This window comes from Chironomus tepperi, unplaced genomic scaffold, assembly GCF_022539635.2.
Source record: "Chironomus tepperi strain 1889 unplaced genomic scaffold, CSIRO-AGI_Ctep_v1 contig_16, whole genome shotgun sequence".
Taxonomy (NCBI): domain Eukaryota; kingdom Metazoa; phylum Arthropoda; class Insecta; order Diptera; family Chironomidae; genus Chironomus; species Chironomus tepperi.
This window is the reverse complement of record NW_027226138.1, coordinates 227800-250947: the sequence shown is the minus strand read 5'-3', so window position 1 is coordinate 250947 and position 23148 is coordinate 227800. Positions and strand designations below refer to the sequence as shown.

The following is a 23148-nucleotide window of genomic DNA, read 5'->3' as shown; positions in this document are numbered from 1 at the left end:
GATCTTTTAACAAAGTTATATTTCAATGCTTGCTTAAGAAATTTTTAGATTTGAATGTTTAACATGGATCTATATTTAACATCCAGATCTATTAAGAACTATTAAGTTTAAAAAATTAAATGATTTATTCTTGATCTTTTCACATAAAATCATCAGAATCATTATCATCATCATAGTTCGTTGTCATATTTTCAGGTTTGTGCAAACTTGAGTAGCTTCTCATTTCTGCTTCCTCCTGCTTCTTTTTCATCATATCCTTCTCTCGTTCCTTATGCTCTCTAACAACTTTTTTCCTATCCTGCCGTTCAAGTGCATCTCTTTCTTCGCGTTGTTGCTGGAAGTTTGGATGTTCTTCAATTTTAGTCTTATTCAAACGATTGACGATATCATTGCTTCTTCGTTCTATTCTCATCTTTCTAACTAATTTTGGATTATGGAATGAAACTTGTCCAACTTCCATTGATGGAGTTTTCTTCAAGTTCTCCCACATTGTATATACTATATCAATATTGTTCATCTTGTTGCCATTTATTGAGTTTGCTTTACTAAATTACAGGAATAGAAATGTTATAAATTTGATATTAAGAATGAATAGTCAGTGCTTACGTTAATTGACACGCATCAATCAAAACGTCTTGATGGATATCATCTAATGTTTGATTCTTTTGTAATCTTATGTACACGTGAGCGGAAGAGACATTATCAACATGGAACCAGACATCTTCAGGCCATCCCCATCTGATCAATTCCTCGTCTAATTAAGGAAAAAATATAAAAATCTTAAAAAATGAAAATTTACGCAAATTTTGTTAGAAACTTACTCTCATATTTATCAAGTCCCATGAATAGCTTAACAGGTGGTGAAACCACATTACTTGTGAAATAGAAAACCATTGTAAATTTAGTTAAATTAAAGAAATTGTGCAAAACTTGCTTTTTATTTTATTTTTCAAATATAAACAATAAGCCCCTTGAAAGCTACGCGGCGCGAAAATTTCAATTCACTAAAATTTATAATATTTATTAATCATGGATTTTGAGCCACAAAGGATAATTAAACTAGATGAGAGTGTTGTCAATCGTATTGCAGCTGGAGAAATTGTCCAGGCACCAGTAAATTGTGTAAAGGAATTGATAGAAAATTGGTAAGTTTATTAAAAGCCGGTAAAACATCCATAATTGATTTTAGCGGAACTGAATTAAGCATTGAATATCATGCCATCCATGAAAATAGTTAAATAAATTATTTCTGTTTACCTAAAGCATAGATGCCAAATCCAGACAGATTCAAGTTACAGTAAAAATGGGAGGATTGAAGAGTATACAGATTGTTGACAACGGAACTGGCATATTGAAAGAGAATCTTGATATACTATGTGAACGGTTCACAACAAGTAAATTGAAGAGCTATGAGGATCTGCAGCAAATCGGAACTTATGGTGAGATGAGAATATTTAGCTTTTTACATAATTTTAACTGTTGATATATTCAAAGGATTCAGAGGAGAAGCTTTGTCAAGTATAAGTATGATCAGTCGAGTGACACTTCAAACTAAAACAAAGGACGAAATTGTAGCTTACAAGTGAGTATTAATATGAATAAAGCTAAAAGTTTATCTAAAATAATTAATGCTCATTTGCAGAGTCAAGTATGAAAATGGAAATATGATGGGAAAACCAGTGCCATGTGCAGGAAATCAAGGAACAAGCATAACAATTGAAGATCTCTTTTACAACGTTCCAATTCGACAGAAGACACTCAAGTCACCTTTTGATGAATTTTCCAAGATTTTCGACTGCATATCCAAATATGCTGTCCATAACTATAAAATTTCATTTACGCTTAAGAAGTATGGCGAGAATAACAGTATTAAGACACAAATATCAGAATCTCCAATCGATATAGTTCGAGTAATTTTTGGAAATGAAGTAGCCAATTCTCTACTTAAGGTCAAAACTGGCGATGAAGGCTTAAAATTTCAAATGGAAGGATACATTTCGAATGCTAATTATTCAGGCAAGAAAGGACAGTTCCTTCTGTTCATTAATCACAGACTTGTTGAATCGAAAAGTTTAAAGAAAGCTTTATTTGATGACTTGTATCGCACAGTGCTGCCAAATACTGTCCAGCCATTTATTTACATGAGTATTGAAATTGATCCAAGAAATGTAGACGTGAATGTTAGTCCAACAAAGCATGAAGTCTCGTTCCTGAATGAAGACCTAATCGTTGAAAATATAAAGAACGAAGTGGAAGCTGTTCTTCTTAAAACAAATGAGACAAGAAAGATGTATACCCAACAGTTACTTCCTGGAGCAGCTCAAATTACTTTTGAAACGTCACTTAAAGAAAAAGACAAGATATATGCAAAGGACATGATCAGAACAGATCCAAAATCACAATCAATTATCAAGTTCCTCAATCAATCCACTGAAAGTCCAAATGTCTCACAAATAGTCCAAAGTTCACCAGAAACTCGAAAACTGCAAAAGAAGCAAATTGAGTCGACGAGTTTATCGTCTATAAAGGAACTAATGGTAGAAGTCGAGAAGAGTTGCAATCAAAATTTGAAAGAACAACTAAAAAGTTTAAAATTTGTTGGAAATGTCGATCGAACGAAGAGCTTGATACAATGTGAGAATGTCCTCTACTTATGTGATACTCGACGACTTGGCTGGGAACTATTTTATCAACTGTCACTTAAATATTTTGAGAACTTTGATGTGTTTGAATTTGAGGATCCGCTGGATATTAAGGAACTCGCAATGATTGGATTTAATTTAGAGGAATGCTCATGGAACGAGGATGATGGACCAAAAGAGGAATTATCAAAGCAAGTCGAAAGTATTTTATTAGAACACAAGGAAATGCTACAAGAATATTTCTCGATAACTATAACTGATAAAGGATTACAATCACTTCCAATAATAATTCAGGATTATGCTCCAGTTTTTGGACACTTGCCGATGTTTATTGTTAGACTAGCAGCGGATGTGAATTTTGATGATGAGAAAGAATGCTTTAAAAATATTTGTAGTGAATTAGCGACGTTCTACTCGAAATGGTCGGTGAAAGAATCAAATGAGAAGGAATTTGAGTATCTGATGGAGCATGTAATATTTCCAAAAATCCAGTCGCATTTGCAGCCTCCAGAAAAGTTTGTTAATGACGAAACATTTTTAAAATTGACGAGTTTACAGGAACTGTACAAAGTGTTTGAGAGATGTTAATTAATACTAATAAAGTTTATTCTTCTTTAATTAAACTGAAGATCTGGTTGCTTAAATCTTTCTTCCTTCTTCTCATTCTTTACATGTTTCTTAAGCAAATCCATTATTTCATTGTCATATTCTGCTGGTATTTCTTTGATATTTGTTGCATAATAATATATATCCCAATCATTTGACACTTGATTAATTAAATTATCATAAAGATCCAGTTGCTTTTCGCTAAACTTGTTCAAATATTCCGACGCAAAAGTGCTCAAAAGTAATCCATTCTCCAACATTCCGCGTTTCCTTGACTGATACAATAGTCTTGCTCGTTTAACATCTGTTGTTTCGTTCTGTTTCATTTGATATTTTGGTACTGGCAACGATCTGTCAGGCATATCTACCATGTCTGTATAATTTCGAGAAATTGCGATTGAGTTGACCAATCGTGATTTTAAGGTATTCTTCAATATGAATCTTAATGACATCATCTGTAAGAGGTTGCAAGATATGTTTAGAATCTTATAAGAAATAGAACGTTAGTTAAATTACCTTTATTAATGATTTTTGAGAGACTTTTATGATTTATGTTTACAAAACACTGCTATTGCATAAACAAGTGAAAAAGTCCTTGTTGCACACTTGCATCAAAGTAGGCGCATTTTCGATGCTTAATAAACTTGACAGAATTCAATAGAATTGTTAAGGACAGTCAGACAAAGTGAACATTTTTACGCATTGTTCTAAAAAATTGAACTAAAATGTTACTAGATCAAAAAAATCACAGTTTTAGTCCCCTTAGTAGAACATTTTAAGTAGATTCAGAGTTGTGTAAGTAATTACAATAATCCATGATATCCACAAAATTTGTTCTATTTGCATAAGCTGGAAAGTGAGAACATCCAACTCTGAAGGCAGTAGATCAAAGTTGTAGAACTAGTTCGGTGAAAAAAAGATTTTGATGACACAAAAAATAGTTTATTTCAATTTTAATTCAGTTGCAAGCTATATATAATATTATTAACGAAACAGTGAGCTGCATAGTGAAGTTAAGGATATAAAAAATTGTCTGAGAATGAAATGTGCACATAATAAAGTCAAGGAAGTGAATTAAAATGTGATTTAAGGGATAGAAATTCAGAGCACACTTGCAAGATCTTATTTAGTGTTTATTTTATTAAGTAGAGTGAATTCAACTGTGCAAAATAAGAAGAACGTTTGTGTCAATAGTAAATTGAATAATATTCTAATAAAGATGGGTGGATGCTGGTCGAGAAATGAAGAAACTATTAGTATCAATGATCAACATTCGAGACCAACATCAGGTAAAAAGCAAAAGCACAAAAACCAATAATCATAATTAACCTTTCCTTTCGTTCTCACGATTTTTCATCAATCTATCTCTCTATGTCTTATTTCTCATATATTCTCGTTTGGCAAATAACATTACACAATTTTATGCTGATTCCTCTTACTTTAAATTCGATAATTACTATTCGTACACATAATAAACCTTAAGTTGATCTATTAACACTTATATTAATTAAATAATATGTCTGCGATAAGATAAGCAACTTAAATTCTTCTAAGACCCCATTTTTGCATTTAATCATCGTGTAATAAAATTTGTTTATCACTTAGTCTCAAGTATTTCATGCGATTGTAGTCATTGAATTATACAAAATATTTCATATAATAAATATATTGTGTATATATGAGAAATGAAATGTTAATGTTTATAGATTTTTCATATAAACTATTTCGTGTACATACAATACTGCAAGATTAATTTTATACACGTGATGTATGTCAAATTAGCTTAAAAATTTATCCAATATATGTGTATGACGACAAATATAAGTAACAAGTGGCATGAACAAGTGACAAAAAAACTATAAATTTTCTTTAAGGTCCAGCAAGCAGTACAAATATTGGCTCACAGAGGAAAAATCATCCACTATTTCATGAGACAATACGCTGGAAATCGGATGTGCCGTTGACTGAAGGACAATTAAGGAGTAAACGAGATGAATTTTGGGAAACAGCACCAGCTTTTGAGGGACGAAAGGAAATTTGGGATGCTTTACGAGCAGCTACACATGCTGCTGAATCATTAGACTTTCAATTAGCGCAAGCAATTTTAGACGGTGCTAACATATTCCTAGCAAATGGATATTTGACAGAAGTTTATGACGAATTAGGAGCACATTATAAAATACCAATTTATTGCCTCAGTCATCCTGTTAATATTGTTAAAGAAGATCATGACTCTGAATCACCTGCTGAATATTCTGAACCTGTTGATGGTGGTAAGTTGAATTAATTATTGAATTATACATGAACAAAACTTACTGCTCATGAAGAAAATTGTATGCATACACAAAAGACTACGTTTCATCGTTTCCGGATATTTGGGAAAAATGTGAAACGGAAGAAAATTAAGTCATGCAATTTCCTAATTGAGCTTCATGTATTTTTAAAATTTCCATCACCTCTTATTACAATTTATTCATTTTTCTCTCTTCTTCTTTAATGTTTCTTTTTGTAGGAAATGAAGTTCAATTAAAATTAAGGCTCTCATCTACACTAACTGATGTCAAGCTGTCAGTTTACTCAAAGGATTCAATATTTGCATGTAAAAAGAAACTTCAGGTGAGCATTAAATATTTTATTTACTTATTATTTGTCGTGTAATCGACAGCAAGTTGAAGTTATGTCTAGGAAATGGACATATAAAAATTTAACGGTTTTTGTCTTTAGAACCGTCTAAAAATCAATTCATTCACTAAAAGATCACATGTAATAAATTGACGCATTCTGGATATAATAATACTTTAACTACACATAACAGATTCATTAAATATTCTTAATCTACTTCTGTCTCGTCCATTGGACATTATCGGACATTACAATGTTATTATTGGAACAATAAGATTCAAAAATAATAATAATTCACATAATAAAAATGTCACATGAATGAAGGATATATTGATTTTCAGTGTGGGTCACTAATGAACTTTACATACACATGTATTTGTGCATGTGTGAAATTAGTTTTGTAGCTCATTCAGTAATGGATGCAATTATCGTGTTATCATGACGTTCGTACTCGCTTTAAAATTTACCACCAACAATGATTTTCCTTCTCTTTCTACATTGCCTATAAATAAATTAAAATATCGATAAATTGTAATCATAATTTATCCATCACATAAGCATGTTGTACAATGTGGACAAGTATGCTTTGTTGCTGCATTAACTTTTAAATTGTATTAAGCTTCCAAGACGAAAATTATCAGTTTTAGTTACATGATTAATTTAAGTATGTTGGTGTGACTTATCGTACATGCTTCATTAATTATTTAGCATTGAAATTCTTAGCTTGAAAATTAAATCGACTTCCTTTAATACATTATTAGACGTACCGTACGTTCACAGAAAAAATGAAAATTATAGGAATGAGACTAAATCGATGAATAATAGTGAAGAAGTGCTTGTAATGTCTATTTTTTTATTGCTCTATATATCAGGAGGGTGACAAATCAACTTATTGATTATGTCCTATATGTAGGGCTTATCTCTTACATCAAATTTATGCACAAAACTATCCATCGTTGGATTTTGAATAATTGATAATGTTTGGTTCACTACATATGTATTTATTTCTTGCGAGCAGTCAGTCCTTCGAATTGTAATAAAATATTCAATTTTATAAAGCTTTCATTTAAATTAGAAAGTGTCATTCATTATATGTGATCTATGATTATTGAACTATGGTGCTATGAGCTTTTATTTGATAGGTCATGTGTTGGATTTTTCTAGTTTTTGTTGCGAAAGTTATGGATTTTTTATGATCGCGTTTTAGTCATGAAATTATAATTTTAAGATTGTTAGTCTTGATAGCTCATGGCATAATTGTAATTGGAAAAGTTAAATTTTAAAACTTTTTTATGCGTACATTTCTAACGGATTTCATTAATTTGAATGTTTAACGACTTTCAAAAATTTAAAATTTTCAACGGTTTTAAAAATTTTTAATTTTATGCCGATTTCTTAATTTTGAATTCCAACTGTATTCAAAAATCTAAAATTTTAAAAGGCTTTCAAAAATTTAAATATTTCAACGGTTTTCAAAAATTTGAATTTTATGTCAATTTCTTTCGACATTTGAATCTTAACGGTTTTGATATTTGACTCATCTTCAAAACTATTCGTAAATATCACGTAGTCACTTGTTAATCTGTAGCAATTATCAATCAATTCTGAAAATATTTATTTAATAATAATCTACCAACACAAGATTTATTCAACACAATATTTTGGAGGAAATTCTAGGAATGCTCACTAAATTCCCCCTAATGCTTTTTATTATCTAAAAACAAATGCTCTAAATTATTTTACAATGAAAATAAAAGACTACGCAACTGATAAAAGGTTTTGGTTGTTTTTGTGTTGCTTAATTGCCTCCAAATGATAAGATTCTGGTTTCTGTGGGTTTTCTAGTAAACAAAACTACAACAATGTAGTATTTTTAATAAGTCAGTCATGATGTGGTCAGCATTACCGGTTGCTTACATTTTCTTTTGTTACTTAACGTCCTACTGATTAGCTAATTTAATTGTTATTTAATAATATTTATCTGTAGTTTGTATTTATACGATTATTCATGTTGCCGAATGAGATGTTGTGACATTCGTGTGACAACAGTCATGCTGCATTTGTAAGCAAATAATGTGACTAGACTCTGAGTTTAAAATATTCATCATCATTGCAATTAGTAACCAATTACGATCATATAGACTAGATGCAGTACAAAAATTACTAAATTTCCTATGACTAGACAACCACAAAATGTCCAGGATTCAATTTAGCAAAAGCGAAATAACAGTGATTTAGCAGCAGAGTGGCGCAGTGGAAGCGTGCTGGGCCCATAACCCAGAGGTCCGTAGATCGAAACTACGCTCTGCTAGAATCTTTTTTTGCCAATTTTTTGGTCCTTACCTGATAGTTGCGAATGTTCCAAATTCATTTTCGTTCCAAAAAGTCATTTTCTATTGGTTTAAGAGCATTTTTTGCTCAACCCGATATACTTCACAAGAATTAGCAGAAATGACTTATATAAGAGATGTAATAGAAGTATGAGGAAGTTACTCTGTCTTCATCACAATTATCGAATTAATCTTTCGCCTTTTACTAAAGATTACCGTGTGATGAAGAAACTCTAATGAGTCTATAAACAATTTTTTTTGTGGCTATTTCCTTCGGGATTTGGCCTTCTAATTCATATACATAAATAAATATTATCTAGTTCCAATAACTTGTATTAAGTCATGTTTCGTGTTGTCGTACATGAATTGTAATTTTGAGTTATGTAGATGAATGTTGCCAATATTTTGGTATCGTACCGAAATGGCATGTCTCGAATGATTCATTATTTACTTATTTACTGGAACCATGCTCCGACTTGGAGGCTAGACTACTACAAAATCCCTTCCATCTGACTTTATTGATGGCTGAATCACATAGCTTGAAAATTTCTCTGTTTTGACTAGCGAATGCCGTCTTACGATATGTTGCTCTTTGAGCATGATGCATTATTTATATCCAAAATTCAGCAGTAGCTTAATAGCAGATCTCGAAGTCGATTCGAATTTTATATGGAGTCGAGTTGACTTTTTCATACAATCAGACTAGAACTAATGATTAACATTCTTTATATTTTTTACAGGCACAAGAGAATGTAGACGTGTTCTGTCAACGATGGTTCTACGGTGGTAAATTATTAGGCGATAAAACGACAATTGAAGAAGCAAAAATTCAACAAGGATATATCGTCCAAGTAATCATCAATACGGAGAAACTGAATGCTAGCTAGCCGTACAATCATCATCTAGATCATTTGTATCAATTCTTTGGAAAGTTAATGCATCATCAGACATTCATGATGACTAAAAGATTTCTAATTTAACTATACTATAATTATGTGAAATATTATTAAATTATTATGTTTTTTAAAGAAAAAGAAGAAGAAAAAAAAAATAAGAAAAATATTTTGTAGGAATAATAGCATTCAAGGATATATTGATTGAATGTTAAAGTGATAAATAATGAAACCTTATCGTGCACTCTGTTGAGTCTGACTAAATGATTTAAACGGAACCGATTAAAAAAAATGTTATGTGAGAGAAGAATTATTTGTGAATAGATTAAAATGGGATATTTTGGGGATGATATGCTGATTATTGGGGATTTTTTGGAATTTATGAGGTATATGGAACTAGGATGTTATGTACTTTATGACTGATAACTGTTAAGAATTGTTCTGTCGATGTAAATTCTCAATTTAAAATTGTCATGCAGATGATGTTGCTTACATCCTTTGGGATCATTGAGTAGCATCTGAAACATCATGATAGACAGAGCGTGAAGTCTACTTGAACTTTATTTGGAGTCCAGTTGATTTTCCACTTAAAATTCAAGTCGACTTTGATATCTGCTGCTGATATCCTTTTGAGTTGTAGATCCTTAAAGACCTATAACGAGCATCAGACGGACTTCTTTAAATTGCCCATTTTGATCAAACTAAGACACCAAATACTCAATGTCTGTAACAAGATACAGAGCTGAATTGTCCTACTCAACATCCGGATACACCAAAAAATCCTCAAAAGTCAGCATACCTTGACTAAATTATAATATGTTCCTCAATTCATGATGAACATTTTGAGCAATACATTAACTTTAATTATATGATTATTATTTCATCATTGCCTCCTATTATCAAAAAATGATTATTTTTTATTTTTTTGTGTGATTGTGCATCACTTCATTGAACTTGTTCTTGACTCATGTTTTCTTAAGCAATATTAATGCAAAAAAAAAAGAAGAAAGCAGACTAATAACATATCATGTGGAAATTAGAATAAAGAAATTACCGCCATAAAATTTATAATTTAGGACTTAATGCGATATTATTTAAGTTTTTCAACGCCTATTCCGAATAAAATAGGATATTATTTCATCAAAATTTTAATTTTTAATGAGGATCAAAACATTTTTTTTTTGTATTTAAGTTATATGAATATTAAATTTTTAATTTTATTTAATCATCACAATGTTTAAAATTGATGAGAAATTATTGGAATTGATTAGTTGAACGTGTTCTGCTGGATCGGTAAAATAACGGAGAAAATTTGAAAATGTAAAGGAAAAATTATTTTTGAAAAATAAGGACTTTCCAAAATTTGAGAGGGGTTTGTCACTTGACAAGGAATCTTAAAATTAGCTTTAAAATGATAATTATAGTGCATAATAGTAGAAATCTTTAATAATGAGAATTGATGTACTAAATTTTACTAGAAATTTTCATTAGATTTTCACTAGAAATGAAAATAATTTTCTTGTCAAGTTGCATTCCCCTTTGAACTAGATGGACTTAATTTGAAAACAAAAAAACCGTTATTGATTCCAGTCAATCGAACGCTTTGGAAAATATTGCTTTAAACAAAATCTCTTATCATACATTGAAAATCATTGACAATCACTGGAAACACATTTCATTGGATATATCAGAAAACTTTTTACCACAAACTTATTCACAACTTTTTATAACTATTGTGTTGATTTAAACATGTCAGAAAGAAGCTATATAATTGTAATAATCCTTATTTCCTCTTCTCAGTTTCGTGCCATTTATCCCACACTTCTTTCAAAGAAGCATCAAAGTGTTGTATATCACAGAATTTTTCCACAAAATATCTACACATATATATTATTGATATATATGTCAATAAATTATTAATTGCATTGTTAGCAATCATGATATTCAAAAAAATACAATACAAACAACAGTAATAAAACTTTTTTAAACACATACTGTACATGCTTTTTAATAAACATAGTTAAAGATTTTTATCACACGCTCAGGATTAACAAAAAGGAAGAAATTTCGTGTAGAGTTCAATTTAATTATGTCCATCCTTAACAAGGAATGATTATATATTTGGGGACAATACAAATCACTAAAAAAAATAATTAATATAATATTCATTATTTCATAGCACATACCCTAATTGTGAAGTGAAACAATGATGAAGATACATTATTGAACCGTTAATTTAATTATATAGGTTTTCAATTTTATCAATTTTTATAAATAACATGAAGAGAAATGTAAATTTTTTGGAATTGAATGAAAAACAAACTAATTAAAGAGCTGTTCCTAATTTAGATATTATTCGTGTTTTCTTTGTGCTTTCTTTTTCAGGAATTTCAGATTTATAACGACTTTGAGAATTTTAAAAATTTAACGGATTTTTAGATTTTGAAATTAAATTTTGGAATGCTTTGGAAAAATTTATGAGAATTTTCAAAAAATAAATTTTTACATTTATTTAAATCATTTTCAGCCTATTTATCTCCCTGAAACTTACATTCATTTGCATTTAATGCTTACAGCCAAAACACCTAATTTAAATGTTCCTAATGTCATTAGAAATTGAATAAAAACATTTTCCCGCCAAAAAGTCATCAACGGGATTTTTCGAAAATAAGGGGAAGTCTGTGCGATATTTTTGTAAATTGTTTGTAAACATTAGAATAAAAAAAATAATTAACATGGATTTCTGTATGAAAGGACTGATAGCAAATGTAATGCTTGATATAGAAACTTACTTATCGTACATCGATGAATTTGGAAGGCCTAATTGCAAGTATTTCAACTTTGTTCTGAATAAAGTTGGATTTATGCATCTTTTTCTTTACAAGTGAGTAAACAAATCATTGATTTAATTAATTTTCAGCTATTTATTTCTTATTCATTGATTTTTAGGAATGCAATATTCAGAAACAAGTCATACATCATAATTAAGTTTGCTGACAACACATTAATAGCTCTGAAAAAGAAGTAAGAAAATTAATTTCCAGCTGTGAGCATCTAATTAATTTAACTAAATATTCCAGATTCCTAGAAGAAAAATCAAATTTAAGAAGATCAGCACTAATTTTCCTCATCAGTAAAATATATTTCACAGACGATGTCGCGATAAATCTTAAATTAAGACTTATTAAGGCTGAATGGGAACAATTCCTTCAATTTTTTAATAACGTTAAGCAACTTGAAGAGTATCAGGATGTCTGTATCATGTTTTGTCATTTATATACAGAAAATTTCTTCAGATTCACTATTAAAAGTATTACATTAGCACTAGATTATGGAGAGAATCAGCAATCAAACGTTTATGACATCTCATCCACAACGATATTTTGGAATGAATTAGGCGACGATGCTAAAAATTTAAATCAGGTAGATGTAGCGGAACTAAAGAAATTAGATCAACTAAGAAAACAGGCAATACTGCCATTTGAACATGTTATACCTGAGGTCGTTAAAGTATCTGAAATATTCGATGAATTCACGGAAGTTGAGAAGCTCCTTAACAAATTTAAAGAAGGCGAATCGTCTAAGAAAAGTAGGAAAGAAATGCTTCAAGTCTGTCGTGAATATCTAAAAACAAGCAATTCGTCCAGTTCCAAAAGAATTGAAGATGATATAGGCAGCTTAACATCAATTATACAGTCTAATACGCCAAGCACATCAAAATCAGCCCTTAAAAAATTATCAAAATTCGAAAATTCTTCAGATTCAGACACTGAGTTTGATGTTCTTAAAAGCTGTTATGAATAAAGCATGTCTACCTAACGTAATTATATTGTATTCGTGATTATTTAAATTCTTAAAAATATTTCAGGTAAAAAATCATCAAAAAAGAAGAACTAACTTGAAAATAGACCAAATTTCATTTTCGACGATATACTTCACAAGAGCAAGCAGAAACCACTAATATAAGAGCTGACTTCTTGCACTTACCAAATCACTCTGTCTTCATCACAATTATCGAATTAATCTTTCGCCTTTTACTAAAGATTACCGTGTGATGAAGAAACTCTAATGAGTCTAAAACCAATTTTTTCAAATGGTTAACTTCGGTTGACCAGCCTAAATTATAACATAAACATATAAAATTACTTAAGGGTTGAAATGAAGTGAGTATATTTTGCTTACTCTCTTCACCACTATTGACTAATCATTAATAACCAAGAGAGCTTGTATCGTGATTACTTGAACCACGAACAATTTGCTTCGTTTCATCACCACTATTGACAATTTTTCAAAAGTCAAGATAACTTAAGTCATAGTAGTTTGAACAGTAATTTACGTTAGTAAGACACCACTTTTGACCATTTTCAAAAAGACTTATATCATGGTTAATGAACCGTAATTTCCGTTAGTAAAACACTACTATTGACCGTTTTTGAACAGTCAAAAGGGCTTATATCATGGTTAGATAAATCGCAATTTCCGTTAGTAAAACACCACTTTTGTGTGTGAACTAAAATAGTGAAATATACTGAAACATGCTTCTTTAAAGGACGTCATGATGCCTACACGGTGTGACCATAGGCTTAATTAATAAACACAAAAGCCGAGGAATTAAGATGAAAAATTTCATTTATTTTTTTGTTTAAATTTTCCTTGTACATTCTCAATTTATAAACTAAGAAAAAGAAGTAAGAACGAAAGAATAGAAAAAGGGAAAAAATTGTTAAAATTATAATCAATCTCTTAACCAACTATGGCATTATTGCTAAGACTTAATTTTCTGTTTGCCTCTTCTGCCGCGCTTCTTCAATTGTTTTGCATTTTTATCAAATACTTCCGTAATCTCATTATTGTGCTTTGAATTAATTTTTTGTGAGTCTTTAGAATTTTTTGCAGTCTCCTTACTGCTGATCTTAATTTTCTTTATACAGGATTCAAGATTGTCAGTTTTTTGTTTCTTTGAAAACATCTTTTTCGGTGCTGGACGATGATTTATGAGGTCTTTTGGCAACGATATGAGTGGTATGCTTACAATTTCACTGATCACTTTCTGATTTTTAGCTTGCTGCTGCATCTCCTTTTTGACTTTCTTTGGTATGACATGATCAATATCGTGAGGCTGTAGATAAAATTATGGATGTTAATATACTGATAAAAATGTAAAGGAAAACAAAGACTTACCAAGTGATTCCTCCTCTGCCGCAGTAGTTCCTCAAATTTATAAAATGCATAAGGCTTTATGCTAATTGGCTGTCGACTGCTCTTCTTAATAACACTAAAAACTCGCGCCTGCTTATCTACTTTATATTCACAAATATAAACATGCTGTTCAATGCTATTTATAGGACGTCCTTTGAAATATGTATTTGGGTCCAAGACCCAGCATGTATCTATTACAAGATTTATTGGAATTGACTCAAATATTGACGTTCGCATGAGCTCATTTGTATAAAACTTTCGAGATGGTTCATGATAAACTTCATTTGACCTTAAATAATGATGACCCAGCACTCGTGGCTCACCATTTGCATCTTTATAAAGCGTTTCTACTCGTACGATATCGCATTCAGCATAATTTACATTTCCTATTGTTTCATAAGTATGTCGTGGTCCGCCAACTTTCGTTGGATCAATTGGAATATCCCTTAAAACATACACCGCATCTCCAACGCGAATCTTTAAAAATAGAAAATGGATATGTTTATCAAAGGCTTTAGGAAGTTAATTAATTAATATACCTGTAAATTTCCTCTCATCAAGGTTAGATAGCATTGATGGTTATCGGCTGTTGTTTCACCCTTTTTAATAATTTCCATCTCAACGGGTCGTGGCTCGCATTTTACGCATGAATAATTTTCCGCTTTTCCATCTGTACCAGCGCAGTCAACATGTTGCCATGTTAAGCATTTCTGACATTGAATCATAAGACCTTCCTCTAAATATCTACCACAATGGCAATTGACAATATCCTCATCATCATTCCTTTCAACAACCTTTTTACGGTTCTTTGCTGGCTTTTTAACAATTTTATCCATCATAGCATTGACGAGGAATTCATCCTCCCATATCCGCCTTATTTCTTCAATCATTTCAGATCGAATGGTTTTATATCCATCTCGAATTTCAATCATTGTATGAAATTGTTGACAATTTACACCCCAGAACTTAACAACGTTATCTAGCATAATTTTTACATGATAATGAAATAGTAGTGGATTTAGATCATAATGACCCATTTTAACATTCTGTTTAATATCATCAAATGATACAGGAAGTGATATGCGATCATGATTTGAGTGTCCAGAAGGAGGTGCTGATGGTATTGCTATTTCCTTCAACTGATCTGTATGATTTGATTCAAGTTTCTCACAAATTTGCCATAAGATTTGAGATTGCTCTGAGAGTGGTCGATTGACGACAACAGGTGGTTCCGGAGTTTTTTCTTTAACTTCTTTTACAGACTTTCCTTCTTCAGTTTTTGAACTCGTGAAGTCAATAGCTGGAGGTGAATTCTCATGAGTTTTCGATACAAATGCAAAACCAACTTTTGGATCATCTTCGACTCGATTCTTCATATTCTGATAATAATTCATAAGATCTGGATGATGCTTCTCTATTCGTCTTAGATTTCGCATCAGGAAACAAGAATTAGCTTTTGGACTAGATGAGTAGGTTTTACCTTTTCTTCCAACCCGCTTAACAGTTTCTCCTTCCTAAAAGTCAAAAATTAGTTAGTAATTTATTCGCATATCCTAAAATAAATCAAATTACCTTGTAAGTCATACTTAGCCGTCTTGGGGCTTTAGAATTGGCACTAAGAGTTCCTCTACATGTTTCAGCACCACAGAAACACTGTTGTGGTGTCATATCTTCGAAATTGTCAAACTTATAATCATAAGTAAGCTCTGTTCCAGCTGATATATCATCTTCTGCTTGTAAGATCATTCGCGGAAGACCATCCACATAAATCTTTGCCATTCCACAATTTGGTTTACATGAATGATTCACAAATCGACATAAAGATCCCATTCGATGACCATCCAATACTAAGCCATTGTTTAATTCTAAGCAATAATGATGTTGATCATTCTTATAAACGGTCTGCATTCTCTGTCTGAATGTTTCCTTAAACAGGACTTCTCCTGTATATTCTAATATAAGAGTTTTCTTAGTAATGTCCTTCTTCGTTCGAACTCCATAGCCTTTTTGTGCAGTTTGAAATTTCTCAACGCTTTTATCTAAAAGACCTCCAGTCTGTATTACTGTATTTGTACAATTTTTGCCACATATTGATAGATCGCATTCAATAAATGTTGAACGATTTAGGCACGATTCTCCACATGGATTTGGAGCACAACGACATTTGGTACCTTTCAGACTTGGAATAAAAGCTCTCTTTTGTGTGTCACCATTATAGACATTTTTTGGTATAAGCTTGACGTTTGACTCGAATTTAGAATTCGAAGAATCTGATGACTTTTTCGTTTCATTACGGACTTTTTTGCCATTGGATGAATTACTTGGCGTAGGCGATGGATGTACATCTAGATGTATCGTTTGTCTTCGCTTCTTTTTGATAGGTACTTCTGTTTTATCATCCTTTTCAGTTTTTTTCGTCTCTTTCTCTTTCTCCTTCTCCTTCTCCTTTTCTTTCTCAATTGGTTGCGATTTTATCAGATTCTCTTTTGTTGTTGATATTGTCGATTTCAATTCTTTTAAAGCTTTTGAATCATTTAACGGTTTATTTTCTTTCTTATGTTTTAGTGACTTTATATCGTTTGCAGCTATAGGTAATATATCTAATTGTTGTACTTGTTTAGAGTCGTCCTTAAGATCTACGAATATAGTTTGCCTCCTCTTTCGTTTAACAACCGGTAATTGCTCTTCAAGTGCAGGTTCAGGAATGTGACATACGGACTTAGCTCTACTACGAATATTTCGCGTTTCTTGCTTCTGATTATTTAATTCTATTTCCTTTTGCTGTTTTAATTGTAATTGACGGGCTGTTAGCATACGAACTTCATCATCTGCTGATAAATTTCTCTTTCTTTTCCTTTTTTTAACAACACTCGACGTATCACTTGCATTATCATTAATGACCTTCTTCTTAGGACGTTTAGGTGTTGGAAATCCTGTTCGATTGGCACGCCGTCTTTTTCGTTTATTTGTTGTCGGTTCCATTTTTGTAAGAATGTTATCAACAACGGATTTAGAAGGCATTTTTACATCAAGGACTGTATTATCAATAATATTGAATACATCTAGTGAAGGAACATCATCATTTTGTTCAGTCGGCTCAAAAATTCCAGGAGGTGCAGACTTCTTTGAGCGTTTTCTCTTCACATTGGCTGACTTTTCCTCTGCAATTAAGTAGTGGCGCTTTTTCAATGGCAATTTGTGATCCTCTGCAACAGGCACTGTATCATTGTAATTATCATCCATTTTCTTACTTCTTCTCTTATTTGCAGTCTTCTTCTTTTTCATTACATTATTTTGAATATTCTTATGTGTCTTTAATGTTTTCGAAGTTTTAGATGGTTTCGATGAACTAATACTACATTTAGCAAGTGCAGATGTTATTTCCATAACCTGTGCATTTACATACTCATTATTTTTAATCGATGCTGGTGTCGGTGCACGACGCATTCGTGATATCGTTGATGTTGCACTTCTCACAGATCCTGCTCGACTTGCAACAGATGGTCTTCGAGATTTCATAACAATTTTCGACAACGATTTTGCATATTTTACAGGTTTGAATGAGTTCTTTTCGTCTGACCATGGAGATGTCATTACTTTAGATGTTGCAGTTAGTTCTTGAAACGATTGACTTGATTTTAAACCAAATCCTAATTTACATGATGCCGATGAAAATGATGCACTTCTGCCATTTAGATTCATTTTATGTTCAAGTAAACGACGATTCAGTTCTAAATTAATTGCCATCGGTCTCATTTTGCTATTCGATATAGTATTTCCATTATTGTTATTGTTGTTGTTGGTATCATTTTTTCGCGCCATTAAGCTAACATTCTTTTTTGTCAGTTTTACTGATGTTGATGGTTCTGTACTTAACTGAAGGACATTAAGGTCTAAATCTATGTCAGCTGCAGGTACTGTTGAACGTGGAGCAGATGGGGCTCTCGATTTACGACGTTTTATGTTATCTGATACTATAGATCCATCAGTTCGATATCCAGATTCTCTCATTGAACGCGGTCCCCTTGATCTAGAACGCGATCTATGTGGTAATGGCTTTTGTGACCTACTTTCGATAATAATTGGAGGCTTTTTGTGAAATCTTGCTGGATATAAGACTCTATCTGCAGTAACGACAGTTGATAAGGGAGCTACACTAAATTTTGGTTCTATTGGCTTTTCACTTGACTTTTTATGGGATGACGATGTTTTTGAGCTCTTTGATGTTGATGACGATGAAGATTCACTAGAGGAAGACGAGCTACTGGAACTACTTGAATTATCACTTCCCGAGCCATCATTATCATTATCATTTTTTGTTGGACCATCAATGTCTGCATCAAGTGATTTCAAACATCCATTTATGTCATTACTTATATCCAAATCACTACTTGATCCATAATCTTGGTCCAAATTGGTATCCATTTTTAATTTTTTTATTGAATTTTAATTAGCGTTCAAATTAGTCATTAAAATTTCTCCTCTTTTTCTTTCTGACTAAAATAAGAGATTGTTTTAAGTTATATTGGATAATAATAATTTTAATTAAACTATATTTACTCTTTTTAACGTTCAAAATATACATAAAGTTGAATATTTACGGCGATTCCTAGAAATTTCGATAATTTCGTTTTAAGCCTAATTTTTGAAGTTACTTTTTAATTTTCTTTACTTATTCCAATAATTCGAGTATAAATTAACACTATAAGATGGCAATATTTAAGATTTATACAGTATAAATTATCAAAATTAAATTAATTTCTAAAACTTTATTTGTTGATATTGTCGAATATATATTATAACGGTGTACTAATGAAAACTTCTAAAAGCTTATGATTGCATTTATAAATTCTATGTCTTTAGAAGTTGTGTATGGGTACCGTTCACCGAAGTACTGTTTACTTTTCATTTGGACTCTACACATGTCTATCTATGTATGAGTGAGTTTCATATGGAAATTTAGTTTCATAAAATTATGAATGAAAATCTTCAATGATATATTGATGGATTTTAATTTATATTTAATCAATTAAGATAGTTAATTAATGTGCATTTATCAAATATTGTAATTATGGTAAAAAAGTATGCAATCAGAAAGGATAGAAACAACTAATCTACATTATGCAGAAAGCACATATATCCAAGTAACAGCAGAGTGGCGCAGTGGAAGCGTGCTGGGCCCATAACCCAGAGGTCCGTAGATCGAAACTACGCTCTGCTATGGATATTCTTTTTTGCATTTTTTTCATACTTTTTTATTGAAACAAACTCAAATTGACATTTCCTTACCTTCTAAATGCTTTAATTAACTTTTAATTAGAAAATTATTTCATTAGACTTTTGTTTTATTTTCACTTCTGTTCCACTTTCATTATATTTTTACACACTATACATAAAATTCTATCTTGTTCATTCTTTATTTTGGTAATTTCTTCAAATATTTGAGTTCGTGTGTCAACCAGACAGCCATACTTAGCAAAATCAATGATCCGGACTGATGAGTAGCTGCTAAATGCGTTGGTACATAGGTAAGGAGAGTCGAAATTCCTAAAACAACTTGCATCCATCCCATAATAGCGACAGCAGTTGCGGCTGTATGGGCACGAGGAGGTAGTTTACATTTACGTGATAACATCCACATTCCAGATATGAGAGCTAAAGTTGAGGTACCTAAAATGCGATGGTTGAATTGGACTGTTGTAGGGTTTTCGGTGACATTTTTGATTGCTGGAGAAAAAGCCCATAAATCACTTGGAATCCATCGGTCGGCAAACATTGGGAACGAATTATAGACTAAACCAGCATCGAGGCCAGCAACAAAAGCACCAGAAATGGCAGTTAGGAATACCATTCCCTTCGAAATATGAGCTAGTTTTCTTACTTTCAGTGCCTTTTGTGTAGCCTCAATAGCTTGTTGCTTTGATGGCAATAAATGATCAAAAGCAGACATCAAGAATAAAATGTACAAACTTAACGCAAATGATAAATGTGCAGCTAATCGATATTGTGAAACTCTTGGAACATCATTTGGATCGTGGAATCTATCCTCTAATCCAGACTTGACCATATACCATCCCATTAATCCTTGAAGACCAATCAATGTACCGAATATACCAACTTTAATCTTCATGCTTTTGTTGAAATATCCTCGTGACCAAAAATAGGCAGCTGGAATGGCATAAAATGCACCAATCATACGTCCCCACATTCTGTGTCCATATTCCATCCAAAAAATGAACTTGAACTCTTCCAATGTCATTTCGGCATTTTTGCTAAAAATAAGTGATAAGATTATAAATTACTGACCAACTGTCCTGATTAGTCTTATCAAGGTCAGATTAATTTAAACGTACAGTTTGAATTCTGGAAATTGCTTATAAATTTCAAATTCACGAATCCAGTCTTCTTCTGTTGTTGGTGGTTTTTCTCCCAATAACTTCCAATGAGACATTGACAATCCAGATTCAGTGAGTCTATAAGATATATAAAAGTATTAGATATACCCAAAATCGCCAATTAACATCCAGTTTACCTCGTAACACCACCTGAAGTTAAATAATTGATAAAATGATTAATAAGTCTTAAATAATACTCAATATTTTATTATTTTCAATGAGATCATTAACGGATAGTTCTAGGTATGACTTTATCAAGTACAATAATTACGCATAGCATAATTAAACCATAAATGAATGTCCCACCTAAAACGACGGCGACGAAAACCATTCCTGAACATCCTACGAGCCACCATCCTACTGCTTTCTGTCCTTTTGCTGGTTCAGCTGCCTTCGTACAAAATCGAGTAACTGCTTGACGGAATGAATTGTTTGATGGAAGTAATGACTTTATCTGTAAATAAAATCTGGTTATATACGAAAAGTTTAAATTAAAGTCTAAATAACTTACTCTTTGCTTTGGTATAAATGCTTCAGCCTGCTTCTGTAGTGATGTTCCAAAAAGACGAGTTGCATATATATTCTTAGGACCGGTTTGTTTGGAAAATAAAATTCCAGCATTTTTAATTAAACTTCTTGAAACTAAAGCGGATGTAAATATCATGATGACGTGTCTGGTTTTGTACTTATATCAACATTAAAAGGATTATAGAAGTTGTTAAAATTAGTTTTAGTACAATAATCTGTCCTTTTATCCCTAAAATTAATTTTATAAGATTTATGCAGTATTGCAGCAGATTATTTGTTGATATTCTGAAAAAGTTAAAAATCGTAGTGAAAAAATCAAGTCAAAAACGCATTTATTTAGCAAGTACGAATATCAAAGTGAAAGTCAGACAAACTGTTAAACATTTAGCAGCATTAATTGAAACATTAAAACATTGGATAATAATTCGAGTTCGAATTTCGAAGACAGAAAACATTGAGAAAACATCAAATATCAAGGAAAAACATTGTTTGCCGGAGAAAGATCCAATAAGAATATTAATTAACTAATTCTGTGATTAACAGTTGGTGTTTTACTTTTAATGGATCTTACGAAATTTCAGGAAGCTTTCAACAGCATGAATTATGATCTGAAGAACAAATTGAAGGTAAAATTGAGCATATTTTTGAGATTACAAGATTCCACAGTAATTTAATTGTTTATTTTAGATAAATCTTCAAGGACTTAGCGCGACAGTGATTGTCACTGAGTCAGCTGATTTGGAAAATGCTTCTGACTTCATTGCAGCATTGTTGGACTCTGAAGATACTAAAATACTCAATACAATTTTGATCCAAGAACCAGTCAGCACAAGTTTTACGAAATTGCTTGTTAAAAAGGTCAAAAGCTATCCAACAAACGATGAAATCACTAAATTTTTGGGTAATGGATTTGAAGTGATCGGAAACAGAATTGTCAAATGTACACGTAGCATGATTAGCGATGACAAATCTCCAATCGTATCACTGGAAGTTTTCAGAACAACAAAGGAGGCCATTGGCCTATCAAAATCTTCCGTGTCTGTTGGTTTATGGTGTGATAAATTGTCTATCGTTTTCGAATATGTTAATGCTCTTGGTGCTCAGCAAATTTGGCTCAACTCATCATTCGGAACTGTTAATTCCAAAATTCCATTCCTGTCTTCAAATGAAATTCTCTGTGAAGATGATTTGAAAAAATCTATTGCAGACGGCAGTCAAAACGCTTTGTTTGAAGTATCAGGAAATGTCCAGTTCCAAACCACATTCCAAAATGGCAAATTCAAGACAGTCGTTATTCCATTTGGTGAAACATTTGCCAATTAATGTTATCAAGATCTTGCCTTGATTCTACCTCAAAATAAACTCAGAATTTTATATAGCAACGACATTCATCAGGTCGGAGGAACTAAGCATCAGTGCTTAGTTTGTATACCTTGGTCACCTCAAAGTATATTATTTGCATGTTATGTTATATCTTTGACCTAAATATTGTACAAAAGAGACAAAAGCATTTAATAAATACCTGAAAACTTGCAAATTAATATCTATGCTTAAGACTTTGAGTCTTTTTTGCATTAATTATTGTCCTTAACATTTTAGGAATTGATACCGATTCTTATTGGGAACAAGCATCTTCCATTTAATTCTTCCAAATAAGTTCAAGGCAGCACCTTTAATATTTCAGGCATAAAGAGGGTAGAGCAGAGCAATGTAAAATATGATGTGTCTTCAATTTCATGAATAGAATAAGCATTAATAAGTTTTGCATATTGACTTATCACCTTATATTTGTGCATAAATGAAAGTAACATCTGATCAAGCATATAAACAATTCTTTCTTCATCTATCTATTGCTTCCAATAGCAATACTGCATGTATTATGAATAAAAAATGAAATTTATTACAAAATATGTATTATGTATTGTAAATATTT

General features: G+C 31.6%; 8 protein-coding genes and 4 non-coding genes across 14 annotated transcripts; 8 read left to right on the top strand and 4 right to left on the bottom strand.

Moving 5' to 3' along the window:
• Positions 1-106: 106 nt before the first annotated feature.
• LOC139092980 (coiled-coil domain-containing protein 25) lies at positions 107-965 on the bottom strand. The gene is made up of 3 exons (XM_070643561.1): positions 822-965; positions 607-754; positions 107-545 (listed from the first exon to the last, which is right to left on the bottom strand). Exons 1-3 carry the CDS (start codon positions 892-894, stop codon positions 140-142), a joined length of 627 nt encoding a protein of 208 aa, XP_070499662.1. The 5' UTR covers positions 895-965; the 3' UTR covers positions 107-139.
• Positions 966-1017: 52 nt separating this feature from the next.
• On the top strand, positions 1018-3270 carry Mlh1 (DNA mismatch repair ATPase Mlh1). Of its 2 annotated transcripts, none has more exons than XM_070642349.1 (4): positions 1018-1145; positions 1269-1439; positions 1495-1582; positions 1643-3270. In XM_070642349.1, the coding sequence occupies exons 2-4, from the start codon at positions 1304-1306 to the stop codon at positions 3228-3230; spliced, it is 1812 nt and encodes a 603-aa protein (XP_070498450.1). In that variant the 5' UTR covers positions 1018-1145; positions 1269-1303; the 3' UTR covers positions 3231-3270. The 2 variants fall into 2 exon arrangements, with proteins under 2 accessions (XP_070498450.1, XP_070498443.1); XM_070642342.1 differs by having other exon boundaries at positions 1025-1145; positions 1264-1439.
• Positions 3257-3619, bottom strand: LOC139091768 (succinate dehydrogenase assembly factor 2, mitochondrial-like). The gene has a single exon (XM_070641962.1). It carries the CDS (start codon positions 3617-3619, stop codon positions 3257-3259), a length of 363 nt encoding a protein of 120 aa, XP_070498063.1.
• Positions 3620-4022: 403 nt separating this feature from the next.
• On the top strand, positions 4023-11443 carry LOC139092072 (ubiquitin domain-containing protein 1). Its single transcript, XM_070642357.1, has 4 exons — positions 4023-4537; positions 5123-5521; positions 5761-5864; positions 8941-11443. The coding sequence occupies exons 1-4, from the start codon at positions 4468-4470 to the stop codon at positions 9085-9087; spliced, it is 720 nt and encodes a 239-aa protein (XP_070498458.1). The 5' UTR covers positions 4023-4467; the 3' UTR covers positions 9088-11443.
• TRNAM-CAU (transfer RNA methionine (anticodon CAU)) lies at positions 8110-8181 on the top strand. Its single transcript has one exon. It is a non-coding gene; the product is annotated as a tRNA-Met (tRNA).
• Positions 8360-8480, top strand: LOC139093462 (U5 spliceosomal RNA). Its single transcript, XR_011544694.1, has one exon. It is a non-coding gene; the product is annotated as a U5 spliceosomal RNA (small nuclear RNA).
• A 358-nt stretch (positions 11444-11801) lies between the features above and the next one.
• Positions 11802-12917, top strand: LOC139093077 (uncharacterized). The gene is made up of 3 exons (XM_070643680.1): positions 11802-11977; positions 12043-12117; positions 12174-12917. Exons 1-3 carry the CDS (start codon positions 11829-11831, stop codon positions 12895-12897), a joined length of 948 nt encoding a protein of 315 aa, XP_070499781.1. The 5' UTR covers positions 11802-11828; the 3' UTR covers positions 12898-12917.
• Positions 12918-13084: 167 nt separating this feature from the next.
• Positions 13085-13207, top strand: LOC139093457 (U5 spliceosomal RNA). The gene has a single exon (XR_011544693.1). It is a non-coding gene; the product is annotated as a U5 spliceosomal RNA (small nuclear RNA).
• Positions 13208-13704: 497 nt separating this feature from the next.
• On the bottom strand, positions 13705-19039 carry ash1 (histone-lysine N-methyltransferase ash1). 2 transcript variants are annotated; one of them, XM_070643476.1, is made up of 5 exons: positions 18853-19039; positions 15865-18789; positions 14832-15806; positions 14275-14769; positions 13705-14212 (listed from the first exon to the last, which is right to left on the bottom strand). In XM_070643476.1, the coding sequence occupies exons 2-5, from the start codon at positions 18715-18717 to the stop codon at positions 13859-13861; spliced, it is 4677 nt and encodes a 1558-aa protein (XP_070499577.1). In that variant the 5' UTR covers positions 18718-18789; positions 18853-19039; the 3' UTR covers positions 13705-13858. The 2 variants fall into 2 exon arrangements, with proteins under 2 accessions (XP_070499577.1, XP_070499585.1); XM_070643484.1 differs by having other exon boundaries at positions 15865-18785.
• A 402-nt stretch (positions 19040-19441) lies between these two features.
• On the top strand, positions 19442-19513 carry TRNAM-CAU (transfer RNA methionine (anticodon CAU)). The gene has a single exon. It is a non-coding gene; the product is annotated as a tRNA-Met (tRNA).
• Positions 19514-19616: 103 nt separating this feature from the next.
• On the bottom strand, positions 19617-21509 carry LOC139092942 (heme A synthase COX15). The gene is made up of 5 exons (XM_070643516.1): positions 21199-21509; positions 20994-21141; positions 20825-20837; positions 20646-20765; positions 19617-20564 (listed from the first exon to the last, which is right to left on the bottom strand). Exons 1-5 carry the CDS (start codon positions 21349-21351, stop codon positions 19709-19711), a joined length of 1290 nt encoding a protein of 429 aa, XP_070499617.1. The 5' UTR covers positions 21352-21509; the 3' UTR covers positions 19617-19708.
• A 163-nt stretch (positions 21510-21672) lies between these two features.
• Positions 21673-22756, top strand: LOC139092952 (uncharacterized). Its single transcript, XM_070643527.1, has 2 exons — positions 21673-21841; positions 21903-22756. Exons 1-2 carry the CDS (start codon positions 21776-21778, stop codon positions 22536-22538), a joined length of 702 nt encoding a protein of 233 aa, XP_070499628.1. The 5' UTR covers positions 21673-21775; the 3' UTR covers positions 22539-22756.
• Positions 22757-23148: the final 392 nt, after the last annotated feature.